The sequence below is a fragment of the Pituophis catenifer genome, unplaced genomic scaffold (genome assembly GCF_029215685.1).
Source record: "Pituophis catenifer annectens isolate HBS135680 unplaced genomic scaffold, rPitCat1.0.hap2 SCAF_1, whole genome shotgun sequence".
Lineage (NCBI taxonomy): Eukaryota > Metazoa > Chordata > Lepidosauria > Squamata > Colubridae > Pituophis > Pituophis catenifer.
In genome coordinates this window covers 50,818,569-50,843,890 of record NW_027256881.1, presented here as the reverse complement: position 1 = coordinate 50,843,890, position 25,322 = coordinate 50,818,569, and the positions used below count along the sequence as shown (strand labels likewise).

The 25,322-nt window shown below is 37.0% G+C and overlaps 1 protein-coding gene across 2 annotated transcripts; it reads left to right on the top strand.

The window, feature by feature from the left end:
- The first annotated feature begins 1,094 nt into the window (after positions 1-1,094).
- Positions 1,095-22,041, top strand: AIDA (axin interactor, dorsalization associated). 2 transcript variants are annotated; one of them, XM_070949254.1, is made up of 11 exons: positions 1,095-1,355; positions 8,233-8,302; positions 10,915-10,968; positions 12,525-12,579; positions 13,725-13,788; positions 14,665-14,771; positions 16,899-16,910; positions 18,069-18,191; positions 19,973-20,095; positions 20,450-20,567; positions 21,587-22,041. In XM_070949254.1, exons 1-11 carry the CDS (start codon positions 1,246-1,248, stop codon positions 21,681-21,683), a joined length of 933 nt encoding a protein of 310 aa, XP_070805355.1. In that variant the 5' UTR covers positions 1,095-1,245; the 3' UTR covers positions 21,684-22,041. The 2 variants fall into 2 exon arrangements, with proteins under 2 accessions (XP_070805355.1, XP_070805363.1); XM_070949262.1 differs by lacking the exon at positions 16,899-16,910.
- Positions 22,042-25,322: the final 3,281 nt, after the last annotated feature.

Below are 25,322 nucleotides of genomic sequence, written 5' to 3'. Positions count from 1 at the left end.
CCTGGCAAAGTCTCGCTAACCGGGCGGAAGCGCTTCACATGGAATGGTAGCATCGAAATCGAGCCGGGCGGCTCTTGGCTCGCCAAGGCGTGAATGCCCCCCCCCCACAGGAGTGCATTTTTTTTTTTCTACGCAGCCCTATGGCTCGACAAAGCAGAGCGAGAGGGATTAGTTGGCTCTGAAAGTCAATACACAAAGAACTAGTGGAGATTGATGGAAATTGGGCGACTGCCCTCTTTGCACCTGTTACATATTTCTAGCTACAGAAGGATGGTGACTAATCAGCCACCCCTTTTTGCTGGCTCGGTTTGAGGCGTGAAGGAGAAAGTGCGGCGAAGTGTGCAAAGCCCAGAGGGCCACCGAAAGGGATGGCCGTCTGGCGATCAGATGTGTCTGGCTTGTGATGATGAAAGGCGGCGGCAAGTGAACCTCAAGAAAGTTTGAAAGCATCTCTTGGTGCGTTTACCAGGACTAACGCATCAAAAGGCTATTGGCAAGGGACGCTGTAAAAACTAGTGCGAATAAAAACGTAACTAATCTCCTCACATGTAAATCGAGGCAGCTATGCTCCAAGCAAGAATAGGTGAGACTGGATTTCCCCGTCCCAATGCAAACTTGGAATTTGCATAAGCCTTTCCTCACAATTCTGGTAAATACAGAGAGTAACAATAAGCGTGCAGAATCTATTCCTCTCTTTCAGGATCATAATGAAAGAGGGTCATAATGCACATACATTCTGTCACAGTGTAATCAGCGTGCTTCTAGGTGCAACACATTAAAAGCCACGTTTTTTTTAACAGTGATGTTTTCTTGGGACTTTTCGAAACTTCTGCAGTTTTCCGCTGCAGCGGCTTGTCATATTTTACCAGCGGTCGCCCGCTGGAATAGAAGCTCACAAGTAAACCAAGAAGCGCCTTCCCCGAGGGCTGCCTTTGCAAGTTTACAATAGCTTAGGGCTACGCACGCGCAGTCGGGAGCCGACAGCGTCCCCAGTTCCGCTGCGCAGGGCAAGGAGAGGAAGGCGGCTTTGGGTACAACCGCCCATGCTGGGGGGCGGGGCCTCGCTTGAAGCGACTGCCAGGTTTGGATGAGAAGGCAAATGGGCTTGGTCGGGGAGTGAGCGGCGGTGTTGCTTGGACTGGAGCGAGCGGCCGTTGCCCGGCGAGAGCCCCTCCACTCCTCGCTCCCCGGCTCCCGTTCCCCGGCGCGGCCGCCGATGAAGATGGAGCCTTAGCAGCTGGGACCATGTCGGAAGCGACTCGGAGCCTTCTGCTGCGCTGGGGCGCCAGCTTCAGAAAAGGGACCGACTTCGATTCCTGGGGGCAGCTGGTGGAGGCGATCGACGAGTATCAGATGTGAGTGGGGGTGAGCGGGCGGCGGCAGCAGCTTCAAAGGGTCGGGCTGGCTGAAGGGGGAGCTGCTGAAGGCGAAGGCGGGAGGGGGGGAGAACCCCTGGGTGGGGCGAGAAGTTGGGGTTCAGGCACCCGCGGGGCTGGGTGCGGGTGGCGGGTCTGGGCGGAGCCCCGAAGGGGTGACCTGGAGGGCAGGCAGGCGCTACAAAGCCTCTGGGTGGGGCGAAGGGCAGCTGCAGGCGGCCGGGGGCGAAGGGCTGCTCCAGGAAGACCGCAAAGGGGAGAGGGGGGGTTGTGCGAGGGTCCCTCTGGTCGTAAATACTTCGCGCTGGAAGGCTTTTGTCTGGCGCGAAGGGTCTATGGACGAAGGAAGAGGAGGCTCCGCGTCGAGGCTACAGATTTGGGGAAGGGTCGCTTCCATCACTGCCCCATGGCTGCGTCTACACACAAGATGCAGAGGGGAGGATGCTGAGGCTCTTGCTGCCGATCTGCATCTATTGCTGCTTTGAAATATAATGGTATTTTTTAAAGATAAACGCCAACAAAATAATTCTGCTAATGTTGTTATGAGGCTTCCCCAGGCTCTGAACGTGATTTTTTTTTTAGGTTGGCCAGCTTTGGGATATCTGACGGAAGTTTCGGCCTTGGAAGCCACCTGTTGTTTCTAGATCCTTAATCTGAACCCTGGGATTCTTTCAGGGTCATCTCTAGCAGTACCAGATGTATAATGTTAGTACAGGGGGGGGGGAGAGAGAGAGATTCTGTGGATTAATTGCTTCTGTTTCTACAATTTAAAATTGGGTATTTGGTAGCTCTAGTCCCATTCCTAACAACTGATAATAAACCTATGTTTCCATATAGTATTTGGCTAATTTTTATTGAACTGCCACATGAGGATATTTTGTAACATTAATAGCTTGTTAGGAAGCAATTCATCTATTGTCTATTGGCAAATGTTGCTTTTGAAAACTCCCATGGTTTCAGAAGCCTCGTGATTGGAGAAGGAATCTAGTTGAAAGAACTTGGCTCTTGGGAGGAAATTAATATTTCTTTGGCTTCTGACCATTATATATCATATTGAATAGTTGATAACCATTAACTCTTTTGCTTTCAGAATGTACAAATATGTTTTATTCCCAACACAAAAATGTCCCACCCTAAATGGCAGTTAAGGAGCACTTGTATACTATTTTTTGTTTGCTGGAGCTATTCCAAGACCTCCAAGACTAACATATGTTTTGCTACAACATCAATGTACTTACTTCTGACAAGACTAGAGCGTAGGGAGTGCACTTATAGTCCTGTTAACTCAGAGTTGTAAAATTATATTGCATGTGTCTAATAAAAGATCATACATTTATATTTAACTTTTATAGATTAACAATAACCCGAGCAATTAGGAAACAAAAAAAATCATTTGTTGCTTTAATTAAACTGTAGAAAGATTAAGTTGGGAGGGAAGTTACTGAATGCTTAAATATTTATAGCATTTCCCTTGCCCATCCAGTTGGAATGTGCAACATTGTGAAGTCTTGATCTATAATTGTATGCATTTCTAAGAGCTTTACTGGATCAAGGCCTAAGCTTCTATAGTGTCATAATATGGCTAATCAGCCAGTTGGTAATGTCTCTTTTCTACTGCTGATCTCTAACTGGAATTTAAAGCATTTTGATTTTGGTGGTACTATGGCTGCATCAACTAGTAGACATTAAAAGCTATATCTCTGAATTTATCCAATCCCTTTTAAACTGCCTGTAACTGCTGATCATTATCACATCTGATATTTCGCATCTGTATGATATTTAGATTTAAAGCATGGTTCCCATTACATTTTCTTAAACTATATTGCCTTATCAATGAGTGACACTATTGTTTTATAAAGATCACATTTTAATTTGCATGCTATTTCTGAAAACAGATGGCAACTAAGTAGTTTTCAATATAAAAATAGAAGCAACATAATAGAGGTATATGACCATAATAGAGCCCCAAATTTCTAAGTTCTAAGAGCCCAAAAGTTGCTAAGTGAGACATTTGTTAAGTGAATTTTGCCCCATTTTACGACATTTCTTGCCACATTTGTTAAGTGAATCACTGCAATTAAATTAGTAACACGGTTGTAAATTGAATCTGATTTCCCCATTGACTTTGCTCATCAGGAGGTTGCAAAAGGTGATCACATGATCCTGGAACACTGCAGTCATAAATATGAGTCAGTTGCCAAGCATCTAAATTTTGATCACATGACCATGGGGATGCCGCAGTGGTCATAAGTGTGAGAAATGTTCATAAATCACTTTTTTCAGTGCCATTGTAACTTTGAAAGTCACTAAATGAACTGTTGTAAGTCAAGGACTACCTGTAGCAGTTAGCACATTAGTAACAATATAATATTTCTGTGATAATGTATGTATTTAATGTCATTTAATATAGATTTAATATAAAAATGTCATGGTTTTTCCTTGCAAAATTGCAAATTATTCATAATTCCCAGACAGTCTTGTAGTTGTAATGAATGAGCAATCATTTAACTGTTTTTTTTCCTTACACCTCAACATTTTCTTAAATGAGAAAAAAAGACTGGTCCAAACAGCAATAAGTAACAATTCTCCTTATTATTAAAGGTTGTGAAAGCCTAGTTTTTGATGCTAGGACCCTCAACAGTAGTTCCCCATTAGTAACTTAAATGTGAGCATAAGACAATTTTCCTCTGAAATTCATGCAGAAATATTTTCAAAACTAGTTTTAGTCGATATGAGTTTACACATTTGTGAAACAAAAGTGAAATTTGGAAATGGTAAGTTTGAAGTAACTCTAGCCAGTTCCAAGAAATACCGGGTAGTGCAATCATATGGGCAAGATTTGGAGTTTAAGCTAGATCCAAGTTGTACTTTTGCAGTTTGATTCATTGTATGGCCTTGCACAAATTGCCATCTTTCAGCATCAATTTCCCATCTTAAAAAAAAATTAGTGATTTGCCTCAAGGTTTGCTAACGAAGTAGAGTGCTGGTAGGAAGGGGGACTTTTTTAGTGGAAAAAATTATAACATTTTTAGGAAAAGTGATGAAAAAATGGGTCACGGTGCTTCAGATTTGATTCCATAATGCCTTTGGAATGTTTATGGAGTATGAACGTAGCATCTTCCTGTAGTTCTTTAAAGTAGGTGCATCATTTTCTATGATTATGTAGCAGGTGCAGAGGATAACTACAGAACCCCAAGACATCCCTACTATAAAGTGTTGCAGACTGGCATTATGCTTATACTCTAAGCACGTTTCTGAATTGTTTCCAAGTACTGTATAATTGACTTATGATTGAAATACATATTTAACATATTTATATTAACTTTTCCCTTAAAATTTTGACTACAACATTCTATGATATTAAAATATTACAACACGTGAATATTGTCAATCTACATACAACTCAAAATCTTTTCTATTAAGCTAGAGAGAGTTTTCTGTATAAGAAAGTTGAAAATAGTTTCTGAAAAAAATAATCTTTGCTTTCTATACATTTTTTTTTTCATGACAGCTCATGGAGAAAATGTCTAAATTCAAATGATTAAGAACTTTTTTGGATTGATTCTTTTTTCCCTATATTATGCAGCTATTAGGAACTAAAAGATATCTGTATCTTGGCTGCCATAGCTTGCTGTTCATTTTTTAAAACTTTTTGGTATAACTTTAAATAATATGCAAATAAAATTAAGGCACTTTTACATTACATAGCACTGCATTTTATATCTTTATAGGATACTTTTTCTAACTACTCAGAAATGGATCCCATTGAAATTAATAGTGGGCTTTTAATTGCATCTAAAAGCAATAAAATATGCTTGGAATAAAATATGCTTGTAAACCACTTAGGCCGTGAAGCGGTATATGATAAAAGAATATGTGTGGATGTCATCTGCTCTATGGAAATATCTCTATTAAAATGTATTATGAAAGGAGAACATTTTTTTCTCTCAAAATTATAAATTTTCTCCAGTTGTTCATTTTTATGTTCAAAATTAAGTGATCTCTAACTAGCATTGTTATTTTAAAGATGGTGCCTATTCTTGAAGTTGAGATGGACACTTCCATGGAAAAATAGAAGCCACTGGATCCATCCTCATTGGTTTCAAACCTTTAGTCCAGCTGCGAATGTAAACCACTCGTATAGATAACTCTTATGTTTGCCTATTCTGTACTTTGCCAACTTCCTCAAACTTGTTAAGATTTTATATTCATATTGTATTTTCTATGTTATCATTGAGACAAAAGTATTTCTTATTAAAAATTATTGGGGGGGGAATTGTGTTTTTGTTTCTAAGTTTATCTGAAAGCAACCTATAAAATTGTTATCTCTATTTCTAGTACTGTCTACTAATAAATGTGTTGAATAGAGATCATTTCCTCAAGTAGTTTGCCTCTTTTAGTATTCTGAGCTTGTTGGTACATTGAAAGCATATTCTGTTCGTCATTTATTGTAAGCTACCTAGAGTGATGTATGATGCCTAGGTAGCAGACAATTATTTGTTATAATTGTAAAATATGTCATTGTTATGGGTCTTCTTGATCTATTTCTTTAGTATTAATCCTACCAGTTAAGTTACCCTTCTTGCTGTACATGAAGTTTAGAAAGAATATTATGATAAAATTTAGGAATTCCCTGTGGTCAACATTGAACACTCTAGCAGTAGTTTTTCAAATCTGTCTTTAGAGAAGTCTTTATCAGCTTTTCTGTTATGCCAGCCATTTGTGTTATAGAGGAGTATAGAAGATGTAAGGCAATAATGTTGTTTAGCCAAAACATTGTATGCTTTATTATTATTCTGCATGTAGGAAACTCATGTTGGTAAATTTCAATAATGGTGGATGGCTCTCTTTCATGGAAGATTGCCTTTATTGCTGTTCTGTTTCGACAGTCATACGTTTTTTAAGGAACCAGAAATACATGTAGAAAATCATTACCTTTGGGATGTACTGTAACTGTTGGAGGTCTCGTTACTGTTAAGGTGTTAAGGTCATTGAACATACAAGCAAGTGAATATTTGTCTGGTTAGTGTGTGTGTGTGTGTGTGTGTGTAAGGTCAGGTCAGTCTTGACTCCTGTTGACTGCCTGGATTAGTTGTTGCAGTTTTTGTGGAAAGATTTTTCAGAAGTAGCTTGCTTTTGCCTACTTCCTAGCTATGAGAGACTGACCAGCCCAAAGTCATGCAGCTGATTTTGTGCCTCATGATCATCTGGTTTCTAGTCTGGTATCTTAACCACTACAGCAGAATGGTTCTTTGTGGTTAGCTAATGGATATCAATCTTTGCTTTTTCCAGTCTTTAAAATTTGGAGAGATGAAGCTTATTCCAGGAGGCAAGCAAATAGAGAATCCTTCAGTGATGCGTCAAAACAAATGGCAATAGGGAAATAAAGTGGTGAAAAGGGGAAAGTGCGCTAAAAACCCACAGAATAGATTGAATTCTTGCTTGTATAGTTCTTGAAAAAAGCACAAAGCTCTAGATTACCTTAAAATGTTTATGCCAAATGTTTATTTAAAAGCAAGTTTTGTTGAAATCAATGGGATGCACTGCTTCACTATTTGCACTAAGGGAGATCAGCTGGAAAGCCAAATATAAAAGGATATATATGATGTGTGTTGCTCTTACATGGGTCTCTAAGGAAAAAATAATTTCAGCTGATCTATCAGTTTTGCAGCAAATATATTTTTATATATTAAACACTATTAAGCTTCAGGTGAGGGAATGAGGTTATGTTTGTTTTACTGTTTTGATGAATCTCAAACAACCCAGTCTAAGCATGTTAAAAATTAGGTTTGAAAGATCACATCTAGTCATGTCACTGGTTGCTTCATATTCCTGTTACCCAGCACAGGTATCTGAATAAAATTGTAACACTCCCAGTTTGGAAGAGGGAGATATTTTTGGATAATGCAAGTTGTTAATATTGGGAGTAAATGACTTGGAATCTCTAGAAGTATAGATGTTTATTTCCTTGTCCAGATGTATTTCTTACATCTCTGTATAAAGCAATCTAGGATCAGCATCTAGGATCAGCATTACCTGTTACATGCAAGAATACTGTAATCAAGTTACAAATGTGTTGAACAGTATTATTTGTTCACTTTGGTAGCAATATCACATATATCATTTCTACAAATCAAAATTGCATAGATTTGGGGGAAGCAGTTTCTAGATTAAATAATGAAAGGGTTATAGTTGATTTGATCATCCATCTGCAGAAAATTTTCCTTTTTAAATGTATGGGATGGATTTAAATTTATAGAAGATGTGCTGCTGTCTGATACAGATTTACAAAGATAGTAGATACTATAAATATGCTGGTGTTTTGTTTTGTTTTTTGCTTGTTTTGAAAAAATTGGAAAAGATGTGGAAAATTTGGATTGCAATAGGCTGCAATAGTTTCTTATTTACTTTTACTTTGGGGTAAGGTCAAGGGAGGCAAGGTTGCCAGAATAGTTTCCCTCATAGTCAATATGAATGAATATGCTCCATTTTCCATGCATAAAAAAAGGACTATTACAGGGGTGTTAAACTCACGTCATAGCAGCATCATGAGACGTATTGGGACCTTTTTCTCCTTTGCTAAATAGGATGTGGGTGTGGCCAAAGTGACACATCTGGCCCATAGACCAGGAGTTTGACAGCCCTGGACTATTGGATCGCTAAATATTAAAAGTCTTGTAGAAAATAGATAAGTTGGTTTATATGTCTTCTTTATTTTATGGGCTTCTTGGGATCAGAAGATACATTCTGCCTATAATTTGCTTAATGTACTATTCAATTTATATCTCATGAGTACTTTTATAATTAGAGACTCCTTAAAGCCCTTAAATTATTTGTTTTCTTTACCTCTCTCCAGATTAGCAAGACATCTACAGAAAGAGGCAGTGTCTCAACCCAACAATTCAGAATTCACAGAAGATCAAAAGGTACATAATGGTGTACGTTCATTTCATGGTGAATCTATTTTTAGAAGGAATGTTTAATTTGTTTCTTGCAGTCATTTATATAATTTGCTTGTGTCGGCTATAGTTTACAAGTGCTGGGCTTGTGTAGCACTTATCTGTATACACCAAATTCAGAGAATGGACTTAATACTTCAGTTCTTTAAAGATATAAAATAGCTTGCAAAGGAACAATACCTATTTTATTGCATTCATATGTAATACAAATTATCTAAAAAGTAATCATAATAGAGTACACATTTTTATCTTATTAAACATTGTGTTACTTTTTCCTGTATATTAGTTATACATGCCTCCACTACACTAGGTAATACATTAGCATAGTTAAATAAAATGAGACTATGTGAAAAAAAGAGATTATAGTGCAGACAATTGTATTCTGAAATACCTGTTCTATATTAACTTTACAAAGAGATATGTATCATTTTTGCTGGATTATTACACTTTTTAAAGAAGAGCAATCTGGTTTCTTGTCCTGAAATGCTGAAAGTCAAATATTTCAGAGGACAGGTTACCAAAAACACATTGCTTCTTCTCCACAGGTTTCTTCTATCAGGAATTCAACAGTCCAGCTTTTTTCTCAGAACCATCTTTCTTTCATGCACAGACTGCCACTTCCTGCTACGCTATTCCTCTTATGTTAGTCTGTTAGGGAATAAAGAAACAGTTAAAATGCTGCCTCTTCAATTGTGGTTGAGCTTTGCCATTAATAAGATGGCTCTGATTAATATTAAATATTACTGGTGGGATTTTATTCGTATTGTTAGGCCTATACTTCGTGCTATGAGCTCCTGCCCCACCCAAATCTAAACTTGTGAATTTGGAGGCTTTGAGGACACTTTTGAATGGGAAGCTGCAGCTGGAAGGCGGACAATTTTTTTCTCCTCTCCTTCCCCCCTTTCCCTCCCAGTAACATGGATGGAAAGGGCCTTTTACTTATTCTCAGGCTTTGTTGAATCTCTGCCATTAAGTAATGAATCCTTTGTGTAAAAAGTATATGATGAGATATGGGAAGAGGATTTCCCTACCTTGCCAAAGTACATCCTACAAAGGCATGGATTTGTTCCTTTTTTAGGGGAGATGGGAGTTGTTTTACAGAATAGTTGAATGCATTTATGTGTTAATGTTGAGATGTAATCTCTGATGTATATGTTAGGCTGACCAGGAAATTCTCCTTATTCTTTAGAGTAGTAAAACTTCTGGCATTTGGATGAATTAATTATGGCTTCCTTCTTTCTTTCTTTCTCTTTCTTTCTTTCTTTCTTTCTTTCTTTCTTTCTTTCTTTCTTTCCTTCCTTCCTTCCTTCCTTCCTTCCTTCCTTCCTTCCTTCCTTCCTTCCTTCCTTCCCTCCCTCCCTCCCTCCCTCCCTCCCTCCCTCCCTCCCTCCTTCCTTCCTTCCTTCCTTCCCATGGTAAATTTTGACATCTTGTATTTTTGGCACCTGAAAAAAAGGTGTTTTCGTTTTTTGGCCATGTAAAATCATAAAAGTTCAGTTACATAGAAAATATTTTTATTTTAGAAGGTTGTTCTTAAAAACTGATTTAAGTTTCTGAAAAGATAGCATTTCATTGGAGCTATAAAATTCTGCATGAAATCTGAAATGTGTGTGCTTGTTTGGTGGTAGCTGACAAATCTAGTGATCAAGGAATTTTTAAGGTTTTTTAGAAAAATATAAAGTGGGTATAAAGATTCACTTTGTTAATTTAATGTATTTAATAAGGTATTTTCATTAGTAAACAGTGACGTGCCTTGTTGGGGATAGGATAACTTAGAAAAACATTACTGTAGCTGAGGCTAGCTGTAGTGTTTTAGTTTTTTTAATATTTGTGTTGGGTGCGGTTCCTGAGAAACAGTTGTGAATAATATTTTTTGGTATCTTGCCACAATTCAGAAGAGGCTTTTACTTTAAAAAATTATCTCTAAAACTTTCAAGAAAATCTGTACAGAATACTTTCATTCTTCAACTCTCAAGTGCCTTTTAATATATCCTAAAACTTTCTGGTTCATAACAAAGAAGTTGTCAAATGCAAGGAGCAATATTTTTTTTTACGGCAAAAATACAATCTCTTTAGCATACTTGCTAAACTGAAAAAGGAAATTAGGCTGAAAGCTCAATTACCTTTGCTTTATTGTAAGGGATAAGTGGGTGAGAATGTGATAGAGGAAAATAGTATCTTCATCCTTACTGTACAAAGTTTCTGCTTTCATATATATAGATTCACAGTAATGTATGAAAATGTATGTCTTCATAATGGAGTCTGCTAATTGTATGGCATTCTGTTTCCAGACCTTTTATATCACAGTGCTGAAGTTACATTAAAAAATGAACTTATTTGTGCCTGTGAGACTGGGAACACAGGAAACTTGAATGTGACAAGCAGTTTTTGGGTGCAGTTTTGATTTTTGTGTTTGCTGCCTGTAGAAGCTATGTCAAGGACTTGGTTTTCTTTTTTCTGTTCTACTATTGGGTTGCTGCTCCCTCAGCCATATATCCTTAACAGTTATTTTTGTTTACGTTTCATATAAAAATATTAATACAACAGCGTCAAATTAATCTGCCTTTCCTGTGTTGCAGAAAACGTTAGCTAAGATTGCAACATGCTTGGAACTCAGAAGTGCAGCTTTGCAGGTATAATTCTGGTTTCACCTGTGATTTCTGGTTTCTTTATGGGTTTCATTAAATATTAAAAGCTTAAAGAACACCTTTTGGAAAGATCTGACTCAGAGGCATGTATTCTACTCATCTTTCTGTTATGTGTGATTTATTACAGTGTCTGGGTCTAAGACAATAGAAAAATTAAGCAGTGGCTTATAATATGAATCTTAAAAAAGAATTTGACTTTGGAACAATATAAAATTCTTTATACTGGTAGTATTAAAAACCAGTATAAAAATGTTTATACTGATTTCTCTAATCTTTCCATTAAAGCAACTTGAAAGTTATAATACTGTAGTTATCTTCTCCCTATCTTCCACTAAACTATGTAATATTCACAAAAATACTATTGCCACTTGCATCCACCAAAGAAAAATGTTTCCTGTTAGCAAAGAGGTATTTTGAAGCTGGTCAAGAATGAGTATGAAATCTGGCTTTATTGTTCCTTTTATTCATTATTTATTTATTGCAGCATTAACAGTGTATACCACTATATTCCAATACAACTCCAGAAAAATAGAACCAGAGCAGTGTTTTGCAATCACTTCGCTCCTTTCCTAATGGATGATTCCAGTTAGTGGGAAGGGGAGGAGAGGAGTCTGTGGCTACTCTCTAGGGGCCACTTTCCTCCCCCTTCTGCCAGCCTCTTTCCTTCCGCTTAACATTTATAAGTTATCGATATATATCAACTGATGGTCTGGGATCCAGCATCATCAATGGACTAAAGATAATTCAGCTTTACATCATTACCCCAGGTCAGGCTGGTAATAAAGTACAATCCTCCTGAGATTCTGGATGGGAAAGAAGAGACTTAAACAGAATTACTGTTTGTCCATCAAAGCGCTCTGTCTGCTCCAGTGGTACCTCTAAATGGGTCCTCCTGGACTTGTGGTTTTTGCTGGAATAGCAGGTAGAAGTTGTCAGGGAAGTCAGGGAAGTCTTTGCCTAGCTTTGGCTGTAGTACCAGTTGTAGCCCTATCTGGGATAGGAGAACATTACTACAGTGACCTGTCCACTTGACACCACCTGTTTAAAATACTGCAATGTGCTCTATGTGACACTGTCTTTAAAGACCACTTGGAAGCGGTAGTTGGTTGAAAATGAGGCAATCTGTGACTTTCCCAGTGGGAGCACATTATACTAGTGCTATGGGCCTCTGATATGGCACCAGGTTATCAGCAGAACCACATTCTTCCATTGCATTTGATCTACTTGAAAAAAGCTGCTAATGATTCCCCATTTTAGGGCAGCGAAGGGAACTGAGGTTTGGAGGCACCGGTCTTTTGGAATGGTCTCCTAGTTCAAACCAAGTTCATGCTGAGGGTCATGGTGTCACCTTGATTAGGTTAATAGGCGCTCTGTGTGTGTGTGAGTGTGATGTTTTATACTCAATAAGATTATGAATTTTTTAATTATTTATGGTTGCATATTTTTGTAGACTACAAAACTGCCACTATTTAATTGTTCTAACTCACTACAATATAGCAATGAATAATAATTGCAGATGTTAAATGCTGTTTTTCTTGTAGTCTACACAGTCCGAGGAAGAATTTAAGCTGGAGGATCTGAAGAAACTAGAACCAAGTAAGTATTTCCCTTTTTTTAATTAAAAAAGTATTAAAGAAATGCCCCCACCAGAAAAATGGATTTCACCAATCTCTGTAACTTCAGGTTTTATGCAACAGAGTGCCTTTTCCTTGCAAATAATTACATTATTCTTCAGGAAACTTAATTTATATAGTATCTTTTTTATATTAGTAAAGTCTTAAAGGTTCCTGTGACTACTCCATTTTATCCTGGGAAGGAGTCTTTGGAATATAGTCTTTCCCAGTAGCTTCTGCGATGATTATTGAGTTTTTTAGTAAAAGAGGTTGGAACGTTGCTATCAGAATGATAGTTCTCACTTATATCAAGTACATTTGTATGTCTCTGTGTATATATAATGCTAAAGTCATAGCAATAGTACATATGTGTGGAAAAATAAATTATGTTTCTAAGCTATTGGCAAAATAAATGCCATGCCTTTTGCTTTTCCAGTTGAAACAACTTCTGCCAACAGAGGGAAAATAGATATTCTCAAATGGCTGATAATTAAACAACTGATAGTATTTCCTATATCTGCCAATAAAATTCAGGCAACGATCCCCAAGCAATTTGTGGCAATCCTTTTGCCAATTAATCCATTCTCTGAATTTCTTACTTACATATGAACTAATTTGTTCCTGCATAATATCGGTCACAGATATTGCCTAAGTTAAATTTACCCTTTCAAGACAGACATCTTTGTCTTCTAAAGATAAAACAAATTCTAATAATGTTTTTCTCTCCAAAATCATGTTTACTTAATAGCAGTAGCATTTAGACTTATATTCCGCTTCACAGTGTTTTACATCCCCCTCTAAGCTGTTTACAGTATCAGCATATTGCCCTCAAGAATCTGGGTTCTCATTTTACAAACCTTGGAAGGATGGAAGGCTGAGTCAACCTTGAGCCGGTGAAAATCGAACTGCTGGCAGTCGGCAAAATTAGCTTGCAATACTGCATTCTAATCCCTGTGCCAGTACGGCTCATATAGAAGTCTCATTTAACATTTGCTAATTTAAGTAATCTTAATAATGTATGGAAAATACAATAAGGACTTTCTGCTTTCTTACTGTGACTATAAGCCCTATTCTTTTTATATAATTATATAGAATTTTGATTGTAATTATTACTGTCTTTTCTTACAGTCTTAAAGAGTATTCTTACCTATAATAAAGAATTTCCCTTTGATGTTCAGCCTGTTCCACCAAGGTATGGAAAAATTACATGCAGAAAGAACCTATGTTGGAAATTGCAAAATTTTCATATGTCAAAGGGTCAATAGATTTTACCAATTACTGGATTCTATAGCTCTATATTGGTGTATTTCAAGTTTTATTTATACCTTTTGTAAAAGAAGTTAGAAATCACTTCAGTTTTATCCTGTTTTTCTATAGCTTGTTTTCTGCACTCCTATTCCCTGTCTTTCTCTTTAGTGTTTCTCTCTGTCTATCCTTCTTTCTGACTAATTATGATTGTTAGTTTTTGTCTTCATGTTCTATAAAAACGTAACAAAGTTATATTAAAAAAATGCAAAATATAGGTCTGCAGAATGTAGCAGTTTTGAAATTCAATTCTAATCTTCTGATATTTGAATGGAGGCCATAAATATACTGTAGGTAGTCCTTGACTTACAGCCATGATTGACCCCAAAATTTTTGTTGCTAAGTGTTAAGTGAATTTTGCCCCTTTCTTGCAACAACCTTTCTTGCTACAGTTGTTGAGTGAATCACTGCAAATGTTAAATTAGTTATATAGTTAAGTGCATCTGACACCCCCATTGACTTTGCTTGTCAGAAGGTCGCAAAAGGTGATCACATGACTTCAGGACACTGCAATCATCATAAATATGAACCAATTGCCCAGCATCTGAATTTTGATCACAAGATTATGAGGATGCTACAATGGTCGTAAGTGTGAAAAAGGCTGATAAGTCACTTTTAAAGTGCTGTTGTAACTTTGAACGGTCACTAAATGAACTGCTGTAAATTGAGGACTACCTGTATTCCAGTATTATATTCTGATATAGTGGCAATTCCTATCCAACTCAGTTTTCAGTTGCAGTATGATGTTTCCCTTTTTTAAAAGAAAAATATTAGCACCTGGTGAAGAGGAAGATTTAGAATTTGAAGAAGATGAGGAGGAAGGTGGAGCTGGAGCAGGATCTCCAGATGCATTTCCTGCCAGAGTCCCAGGTAAGAGGCCAAAGTGAATAAAATTATAATTATCCAGAAGGGGGAAAAATGAGAATGTTAGAATTACAGTTAGAAACAGAGAATGCAAGGACTGGAAGGGGCCTTGAAGGTAATCTAATCCAGTCACTGACCAGTACAGGAATTCATACTTACAGCCATCTAGCCACCACTACCTCCTACTGTTAGATTTGTTGTTGTTGTTGTTGTTGTCCAGTTAAAATCTATTTCTTGTACTTTAAATCCATTGTTTCTAGTTTTGTGTTCTGGAACAGTTTTGTCCCATCTTCTGCTGATATTTGAAGATAGCTGTCAAATCTCTGTAAAGTTTTCTGTTTCCAGGTTAAACATACCCAGCACCTTTAAATGTTCCTCATAGGTTTTTCTTTTCCAGGCCTCTTCTCTCCAACCATATGCAAGAGTTAGGGGGGGGGGGGAATCTGCAATTGGATGTTTGTTTGCTAAACCTCTTTCTGAATAAAGAGCATCTCAGCATGCCCCTGCTAGAATGCCTTTGTGCCAGGATTTTATAAAATGCCATTATTGTTAGCTGAACTAAAAACTGTTGTCCCTTATCATCTGGAGGTAAGGTGAAGGACAGAGAGCAAAGCAGAAACATGGAGTTTTCTTAGAAAAGCCTGCCCAATATCAAGCAAGCTTGCTTTGTGAAAATCTATACTAATTTTGTCAGCTCTCAAATTCAGATAGGATTTGAAGTTTACTGTTTTATCAAGGCATAATCCCTATGGAAATTGGTGCTTCATATTTATTTATTATTAGCCAGTGGTTAAATAGGTTTATTGGTTATAGATCTTTACTAAGCAGAAAAAATGACAGGGTATGATTTAAGCATGGCTAGTGTGCAAACCCAGGAAAGGCATGGTTTCCCTGAGAGGTACTGAGAGGTGCAGTGAATGCACCCTACACTCACTCCAAGCTAGTTTTTCCTTTTTTGGATCCTAATTTCTGATAATTTGGCTTAAGTGCCAAATTGATTGCACAAATGTTAATCAGGGCTACAGGCTAGCATGGATAAGGCAAAAAAGCATGAATGTTTTTAAAGAGAGGGGCTCTATGTTGGTGAATATTACCTTTCTTCTACAATTCCCCCCACACCCGAAAATATACCCCATGCAACAATCGTGGTTTAAAAGTAGCCCCAGTTGTATATTTATAAAAGCTCTGAAAGGAAAACCTGTTATTTGCAATTAGTTGCTGATTAAAAATATGTGCCTCTTGAGGCTTGAAGTAAAAGCCTGATGTGGCCAGGAACTGTGTGATATTTTTTTTAGTCATCCAGCCACTAGCTGGAGTTTTCAAACTTGATTTAAAAACTTGGGGGGGGGGGGGTGAAAACACTAAAATTGACCAATTTTGCACAGCAGTAAATGGTTTTTAGGAAGTGTCTGAAATAAGTGACATAGTTTAATCAGACAGTAGCCTTATGCCAGTGAAACAGCACTAGTTGAAGTCAATACCCGTTGCAATTTGCTTTGTACTAACCAAATGTATTCTAGGGGACTTAAGATCTTTAAGATCTTATGAAGCTAAAAAAGGAAGAGTTGATAAACTTTATACTGGTTCTGTTGAAAGTCCATGTATGTAATATTAGATTTAGCACAATAATCCCTTTCATTACAGTATATGATAATCACTGTTTTCTACAGTATGTTCATTGCCATGTCTGAAATAGATAAACTTCCAACACGAGCTTCAGTTCCAAGAAATTCTGTTTTGGGGATATATTCATGTATTCCACAAGTAGACTTTTCCCATGAACTCGCACGCATCATTCAGTTCTCCAGATAAGAATAATTGGGTACAATCCTGACATATGTATGCCGATTAAAGTGGATAAATAGAATTTTGTAATAGTTGAAATACCATGGTGCTGAGATGATGCCATTTAAAAATGAACTTTGAGATAGCTTACACATTATGGTACTAGTTTTAGGAGACTGTTTTTCTGACATTGTAACTTCCATTGTATGTACTTCATTGTACAATTTGTTTCTTTTCACGGATCCCATATTGTATTATTTTGCTGCCTAATCATTCATGGTCTTGTCTTATCTTCTACTTGCATGGCTCCATTGTGTAACCATGTGCTACATCATTCATCTAATCCAGGAGCCAATGAAGGTATGATGATGTTCTAATGTTAATAGTTGCTGTTTATTAAAATAATCATATTGCTGTTGTTTTATAGTTTAGCATTGTAAATGTGAAAACTCTTTTATATTAAAATCTACCATCTGGCTCTTTCCCCCCAAAATAAATGGTAGATGATGAATGTCTATTCTATAGGCACAGAATCAAATTGTACAAGTTTCTGAATTGCTTTTGACATGGAGAAAATCCATCTTTTAAAAAATCAGTTGGCATGTGTGGAGATTGTAGAAAGTTTTTTCTATCAGAAATGCAAGCTTACTTTAATACACTATAAAAGTTCATGCAGATTTGTATTCATGTATGTGACATACTATGTACATCAAGAGTGAGCAATGATGTTTTGGGCTTTTGTTCCCAGTGTCATCCATCGTAGCCAATGGCTTATAGAATTTATCATCTAGAAGACTAGTTTTGGCATTTATGTCTTATGTTCCAGCAGTGGTGCTACTAAAGAACCTGGGTTTCACCATAAAACAAAAAAAAAAATCAAATGTCCCTTTCAATAAAGAAGGTTGCATGGTATCAGAATTTCCTGTGTTTATTGTTTACAGTAAACTTTAAACACAGTAAGTTTCAATGTCTTCACCCATGTCTCACCTCTGAATATATGTATCATAAGTTAAAAACCACAAATCTAAAAGATCTGGAAAGTAATTAAATTGCCTCTGTCTGGATTGTGAGGTGCTACAGACATTAACTCTGACAATAATTCTGCACTTGGCTTTGACTCTTCCCCAAATTGGTATTTAGCAAGTGGTTTTAGTCTAATATTCGAAAAGAAAAGCTTTATGTCTTGGCTCTCTCCCAGCTGTTAACTACTTAACTACTTGTCTTGTCATGATGCATATGTTTCTGTGTTTATTTGCTCAGGCAATTCAGCTGACAAATAATTTGCGCAGAGAATTGAATAGATAATAGTTCCTTGACTCTTCTTGTTCAACTATAAAAAGGATCCTACTTTTCCAAGATGCTGTAATTTACAATCAGATCATATGAATAAATTATGCCAGAGATTGTGTCTTATGATGTTATTATCAGATATCCATTTGTTGACAGGATTAATAACGAGAGAATGAAAGTATTAAAAATGCTGAATAACTTTATTATTTTGGTCTATTTTTCCCTCAGGTACTTTATTACCCAGATTACCATCTGAACCCGGGATGACATTACTAACTATCAAAATAGAAAAAATTGGTCTTAAAGATGCTGGGCAGTGCATTGATCCCTATATCACAGTTAGTGTGAAAGGTAGGTATATTTTTCTTAATTGATTTGGCTAGGCATATAATTTTGGTCCTTTTTATCCAGTATTAGCTAGAACTGAATTGGCAAAATATTCCACAATGTAATCAGCATTTAGAATTTAAAATATTGACATTTGTCATACTGGATTTCTTTCCCCCATGGAAACTCTTCAACATGCTGTCTTTCTAGAACTGCCTTGTCTTGACTCCTTGCAAGATTTAACATGTGAAAACTCCTGTAAGTCACTTTGATTTAGCATACAGAGTTCTTGAAATTTAATCTTCCACTTACATATCAGTTAATTTAAGTCAATTTTTTATAGATTAACCTCTCCTGAATAGTGAAAGGGTACAGTTAGTCCTCAATCTATTACCATTAAGTTAGTGTCCATTGCTTGTTACAATGGTCCTGAATGAACGTTGGTTATGGTGAGTTCTTAGAATTTTGGCTTTCCCAGCACAGCCTCAGTCACATGATCATGATCTGGATGCTTGACAACCCATTTGCATTCATGATCAGTTGCCAAGCACTATGCAACCATGTGATCACCATTTGCAATGCTATCTACTGGCTTCCCCAGAAAGTCAGAGGGGAAGCTGGCAGGGAAAATCACAAATTTCTGGGTAATAGTATCCCACCTACGCACTCTCACCTAGCCCTCCTGTGCATCTTTTCCCAACCACTCTGCACACACTGCACTCATGGCAGAACCCACATATCCTTTCCAACCATGTAGCACCTCTTGCACACCCTCCCCAATCTGTGCCTCTCGTGCACTCAACTTGCACCAAACCTCTTCTACACTTCTGCCATGTCTCACGCATACCATCCCCCACGTTTGCATTGCAGCTCTATTGCACTCCATAGCAGCTTCCTCAACTTGTGTGGTACCTCTCACAACACCCTTGCACCCTCCCTGATCTGGGCATCACCTCCCACACACCTCGTTCACCCTTCTCAGTAGCGCCTCACTCCCTTCTCCACTTGGCAGCATCCACTTATTTGTCTGCCAGGCTTGTACCCTTTCCTGCCTGATTTTGGTTGTGGAAAGCTGGGAGGAAGGTGCCTCACCTAATGACCATGGGATTTAGTTAAGAATGGCATCTGGGACTTCAGGGATTGCCCTTACTAAGCAATGCCATTGTACTTTACAACCACATTGCTTAATGTTGGAAATTCCATCCCAATTGCCGTTAGAAGTCAAAGACTACCTGTATTAAAAGATTTGCATCACTCTTTTTTCAAAAAGCCTTTGTTAAGAAATTGCTTTTTGGCCACATTGATTCGAATTGGAAATTCTAGTCCCAATTGACATTGCAGGTGAGGACTATTCATATTAAATGGTTTCCATCCGCTATTTTTTTCAAGGAGCCTTGGTTAAAAGTTCGGTTTGTCCCAAGTCTACTTCATTTCTGTTCACTAAATGTTCCTCTAGTCTGCACACATGATCACGTCTCTATTGTAAATACCAAATATTTCATCACTTTGGAAAGCATGTGTCACCTTTCTCAGAGAATGTGCACTGGGAAGGCCAAATAGGCAATGTTACTTTACCATAGCGACACCACAGTATTGTTTACTCATGATCACTACCATGTTCTTGGAAGTGACATTCCTGTAAAGAATCTTGTGTAAATATATTGTTTGAACTGTTTACAAAAAGAAGCAATCTTTGTAACACTTAGACTGTTAGATCATGAATGTAATGACCCTGGGAAGTACTCCTTGTTCAATATACAACAATTTTTCCCCTGTTTAATGCTTAAATTTTATTCTCGGAACAGATCTCAATGGGATAGATCTTACACCTGTACAGGACACCCCTGTTGCTTCAAGGAAGGAGGATACTTACATTCATTTTAATGTGGACATTGAAATTCAGAAACATGTTGAAAAATTAACAAAAGGTTTGTTGCATGAAGATTTGAAAATCATGTTGAACTGTGATTAATAGGACAAAGCAATAACTTGGAGAGAAGACAGTTGTGCTATCTCCAGAAAAATGTGGTTACCCTGGTGCCTTAACCAAACTACTCAAAACTTTTTAAAGATGTTATTTGTGATTTGGGATGGGGGTAGATCAAAAGACAGTGGCTTCAAAGTTCTTAGGTTGAGTTCTTTGCAGAGGTTCAGAATCTTCAATGAGGATCATTTTTCCTCAAGGCAGTTCTAACAATATTGTATTAACTATGCTAATCTATAAAGAAATACAGTGATGTAATTTGAAGAATGTTTTAGATTTTTTTTCTCCTACCTTTCAGGTGCAGCTATTTTCTTTGAATTTAAACACTATAAACCCAAGAAAAGGTTCACCAGCACAAAGTGCTTTGCCTTTATGGAGATGGATGAAATTAAAGCTGGACCAATCGTTATAGAACTGTAAGTAAGCATGTGCATGAACAACAGACAATGTATTCCAGAACATCTGCTAAATTCTTTCAGATCAGTCATGGTTGGTCAGAAACAAAACTTGAAATGTTTTGGTCCCAGGTTTTGGTGCAAATCAAATTAGGGCTAATTTTAATATAGCAGTATGACAGAATCAGTATGCATCATCTTTTCTGATCATCAGTGATGCATGTGTTCATCCACCTGCCTCCTATCTTCTCAGTATCTCCTCTCTCCACTCTAGCTACTGCTATGTCCCATTGGCAAGAAAATCCCTTACATACTGTTGTGTTTTCCCCAGAGCTGTGTATTTCAATCCATATTCAGAACAAAACATTTCTGCTTTATTCCGTGTACAGCCAAAATTTGAGTTTTAGTTGAGATATGGACTGCCCAAAAATAAAAATTGCATGCATATCTCTAAATGTAAGTAAAATATTGCATAAAGCAAGCATCCATATTTGCTCTTATACAAATGATTTGTGGTTAAAAGTTATCCTTGGAAAGTAGTGCACTTCATTAATTTTTTTCATGAATATGAAGAGAAACGCTAAGCTTCCATAATGCTTGATTTGTATATTATTTTATGATAGCTGAGCAATATCTTAGCTTTGAACCCAAATAAAAGTTTAAAGATCTGAAGAAGAGTTTTTTTCCCCCCTCCAAAATGTAATATTCAGAATAGATATTAGATTGTGTTTGTGATTCTGAAACCATTTTAACTGCTTTGGCTTAATTTAGAAGAAAATTGGTAGACAGAAAAGTGAAAGAATGATTATCTGAATAATTAGTATAGAACAAATTTTGAGACAGTTTTATACCAGACAAGTGCCACTGAATTTAAATGGGATAATTATTGTGGAGGTACAAATTAGGATTAAGAGTTGTATTCATTTTACCTAGCTGCTCAGATTATACAATATCCTTTTAAGTAAGAAAAGAATAATCTGGGGTAGGTTCCTAAACAGCATTAAGATTAATTCCGATATTTACTATTTTTATCATTATAGGTACAAAAAACCCACTGATTTCAAGAGGAAGAAACTTCAGTTGTTGACCAAGAAGCCATTTTATCTTCATCTTCATCAAACACTGCACAAAGAGTGACTTTTGTGAACTGAACCACTTGCCACAAAATCATAGTAGCTGCATATGTAGCACTTGTCTTTCAGGAGGAAGGAAGAATTGGATGCATTTACCTTGTGGTCACAAATGACCATCAATGCTGCACAGCAGTGGATCAGCAACCATGCTCTGCATCCAAGTCCAGTTTCTTTGGAATGTATATTTTTTATCTCAGATGTTCCAAAGTGTGTTGCAAGTTTTTCATAAGTTGGCCGGTTATTAAGTTCAGTTCTGTAACTTGATTTCTACAGTTATATCAGAACCCTTAATTAAAGCAGTTGAGGAATTCTCACCTGCCAAACCTAATACAGCAATAAAGATATGCCAGTATCAAAAAACATTTAATCTTCTACTGTATTTTGTTTGTATCATTTTCCTAAGTTCATTAAATTTATAAAGTATTATTACCATTCGAGTTTAATTATATAAAATGTCAAAAAGATACTTCCACACACACACACTCCCACATGTTGCATCCATTATTTTTTTTTTAAAAAAACTTGTTTTTCTCAAGATTTAGGACTGGAATTAACAGTCATAAAATTATGCTTGTTCTGAAAGTTAGTAAACTCAATACAGTTGGTCTTCATCTTACAACAGCAATTGGGCCCAGAATTGCCATTGCTAAATGATTCAGTCACATAGTTGTGCAACGTCACATTACCACTTTGCTTAACAATGGCAATCCAAGTTGTCCTGGTTATTGTCATTAAGGGGGGACCTCAGGTGACCTTGACTTCCAACTTCCTGCCAGCTTTCCCATTGACTTTGCTTTTGGGAAGCCAGCAAGGAACATCGGAAATTATGACCATGTGACCATAGCTCACGGTAACATCATAATCATGAGCCAGGAACCTGGATCACAATCGTGTGACCATGGGGACAATGTAATGGCCACAACTCCAAGGGCCCATAATATAGTAAGTACCATTCATTCATTCAGTTCTGTCATAATTTTGAACAGTAGCTGGATGAATGGTCATAACCCAAAGGCTACCTGTACACTTGTTCCAGATAATTTCAACTGCTGTAGAGTTTTACTATTGGGAATAGTCTAAAACTAATAGTTTAATTTTTTTAAAAAAAACTGGATGATTATAAAAGAAAAGAATCCATCCTAAATTGCTCTAAGAAAAAAAAGCTGAACTGTGCTTCAAGTTTCTAAGTTTATACTGCATTATGTGCATAGAAATGCTATCTACATGAAGGGGATGTACAAATGTCATGAATTATGCATATTATTTCTGGATATTAATATCTAACAAATACGTCTTAAACAAGGCTGCATCTTTCATGGTTATAATTAATTCTGTACTGGAATATAGGAGACTGATGATTCTTAACAGTAATATATCATTTACTACAAACCAATGTTTCCTAACATTGGCAAGTTTAATAAGCATAGACTTCAACTCCCAGAATTCCTGAGTCAGCATGCTTGGCAGCAATATTGGAAAGTTTAAGATATCCACACATCTTAAACTTGCTGAGGCAGGAAACACTGATTTAGATTACCAATTCCCCATCATCCAGTCAGAGCTGAAGAAACTTCTTGGATGAAAAGTGAAACATCTTCAAAGAAAAACCAGAAAGCCCAGGTGCCTCTTGAAAAAAAAGACAATAGAACAGGATGAGATAATGCCATCACATCTTTGTTTTCATAAAGCTAATTTTTCTCAAAATGAAATGAATGATTCCAAACTCTTTCCTGAAGTACTGATACTTGCTAGGTGTTCTCCATCCTAACCTCTCCACCTGACTGCTTTTTCTATTGAGTCTCTACTAAATCTTTTGGTTATTTTCATTTCTTTCTGTATCAGGATCATTTTGAATTTTTTCTACAGTCATAGCTATTCCATCCAAATTTGTACTGTATCATGTACAAATGTGATGGGGATTCTCATCCTGTTCTCATCCAAGTAATTGATAACATGTGCAAGAGTAAAGACCCTGAGACTGAATCTTGCAAACATTAGAATAATAGTATCTACAAAATTTCCACATTGTATTAAGGAAGTGAGCTCATTTTTTTAAAAAATGAGCTGGCCAGTAATCTTATCTGCTGACATTTTTTTCAAGGCAATTGCATGTTAATCACTTTTTTAAATCGGCCACTATAGCTTTTCTGAGTAGAAATGGCAGATTAATTACCCTGTAGTTCCAAGGGCATTTGCCGTCCCTACTCTGACCTTCACATGTTCTCCAGTATTTCTCAAATACATAATAATTTGGCTAAACTATCAGCAAGTTCCTTCAGTATTCTAAAGTGCAATTTGGACAGATACCAACATTCCAATACCATGTTTCTGTATCTCAGGCTTCCAGTATGTCCCTTCAACCTACTTTTTGCATTTGCATTATGAAATGTGTAGCCTGTTCATGAGGAAGATTGAGCCAAAATAAAAATTGGTAATAATGCCTTTATATTAGCTCATCTTCATTTACCAAGTGAATCTTTATTTTTAATCTTTCTAAAGAAGCCATTTGCCACAGTTTTTAATATCCATTCAACCAACATCTGTTCATGTTGCATGTTACTTGCCTAAGACTTAGCACATAGCACTTAGACTTCTATACCGCTTCACAGTGCTTCACAGCCCTCTCTAAGTGGTTTTACAGAGTCAGCATATTGCCCCCATCAATTTGGGTCCTCATTTTACCGACCTCTGAAGGATGAAAGGCTGAGTCAACCTTGAGCCTGATGAGATTTGAACTGCCAAATTGCAGGCAACTGGCAGTCAGCAGAAGTAGCCTGCAGTACTGCACTCTAACCACTGCACCATCATGGATCATGGTGACTCAATAGAAGACTGACTACTATTCCAGGCTACATATTCCTCATTGTGACCTCTCCAACATAAACTTTTTGTGCAGCAGTAGTGGCTTTTCCTGTTTTATTTTCATCTTGCTGGAATTCTTTGGAACTGTGTTGTTATTACTAACTTCTTAGGAACTTTTTATGATCAGCTAAATGGCAATTGTTTTAATAGAATTACAAAGAAAATAAGCAAACATGGGGCATGTCTGATAAAAAGGAATTAAAATGTCTTTACACAATGATGCATGTTGGATCATTATTCTAAAAATATGATATAAGGTAAAGGTTCCCTCGCACATATGTCCTAGTTGTTCCTGATTCTAGGGGGTGGTGCTCATCTCCATTTCAAAGCCGAAGAGCTAACATTATCCAAAGACATCTCCGTGGTCATCTGGCTGGCATGACTAAATGCCAAGAGCGTCCGGAACATTGTTACCTTCCCACCAAAGGTGATTCCTATTTTTCTACTTACATTTTTTACGTGCTTTCAAGCTGCTAGGTTGGCAGAAGCTGGGACAAGTATCGGGAGCTCACCCTGTTACACAGCACTAGGGATTCAAACCCAAATATGATATATTTGGCCTTTAAAACAGCTTTGGACACAAGTCCCTCCTTTGCCAACTCAGGAACCATGGAAGAAAAAGGGGCACTCACATAGATTGGCAACTGGTTAAAAACAGACTGAGCAGAAATGGGCAATTCTTGCATTGATGAGATGCTCAAAGTGAGGTTTCCCAGAAAATAGTTCTGGGATCATTCATTTGTACAGAAAAAACTCATTTGTTTAATTCATTTATTTGATC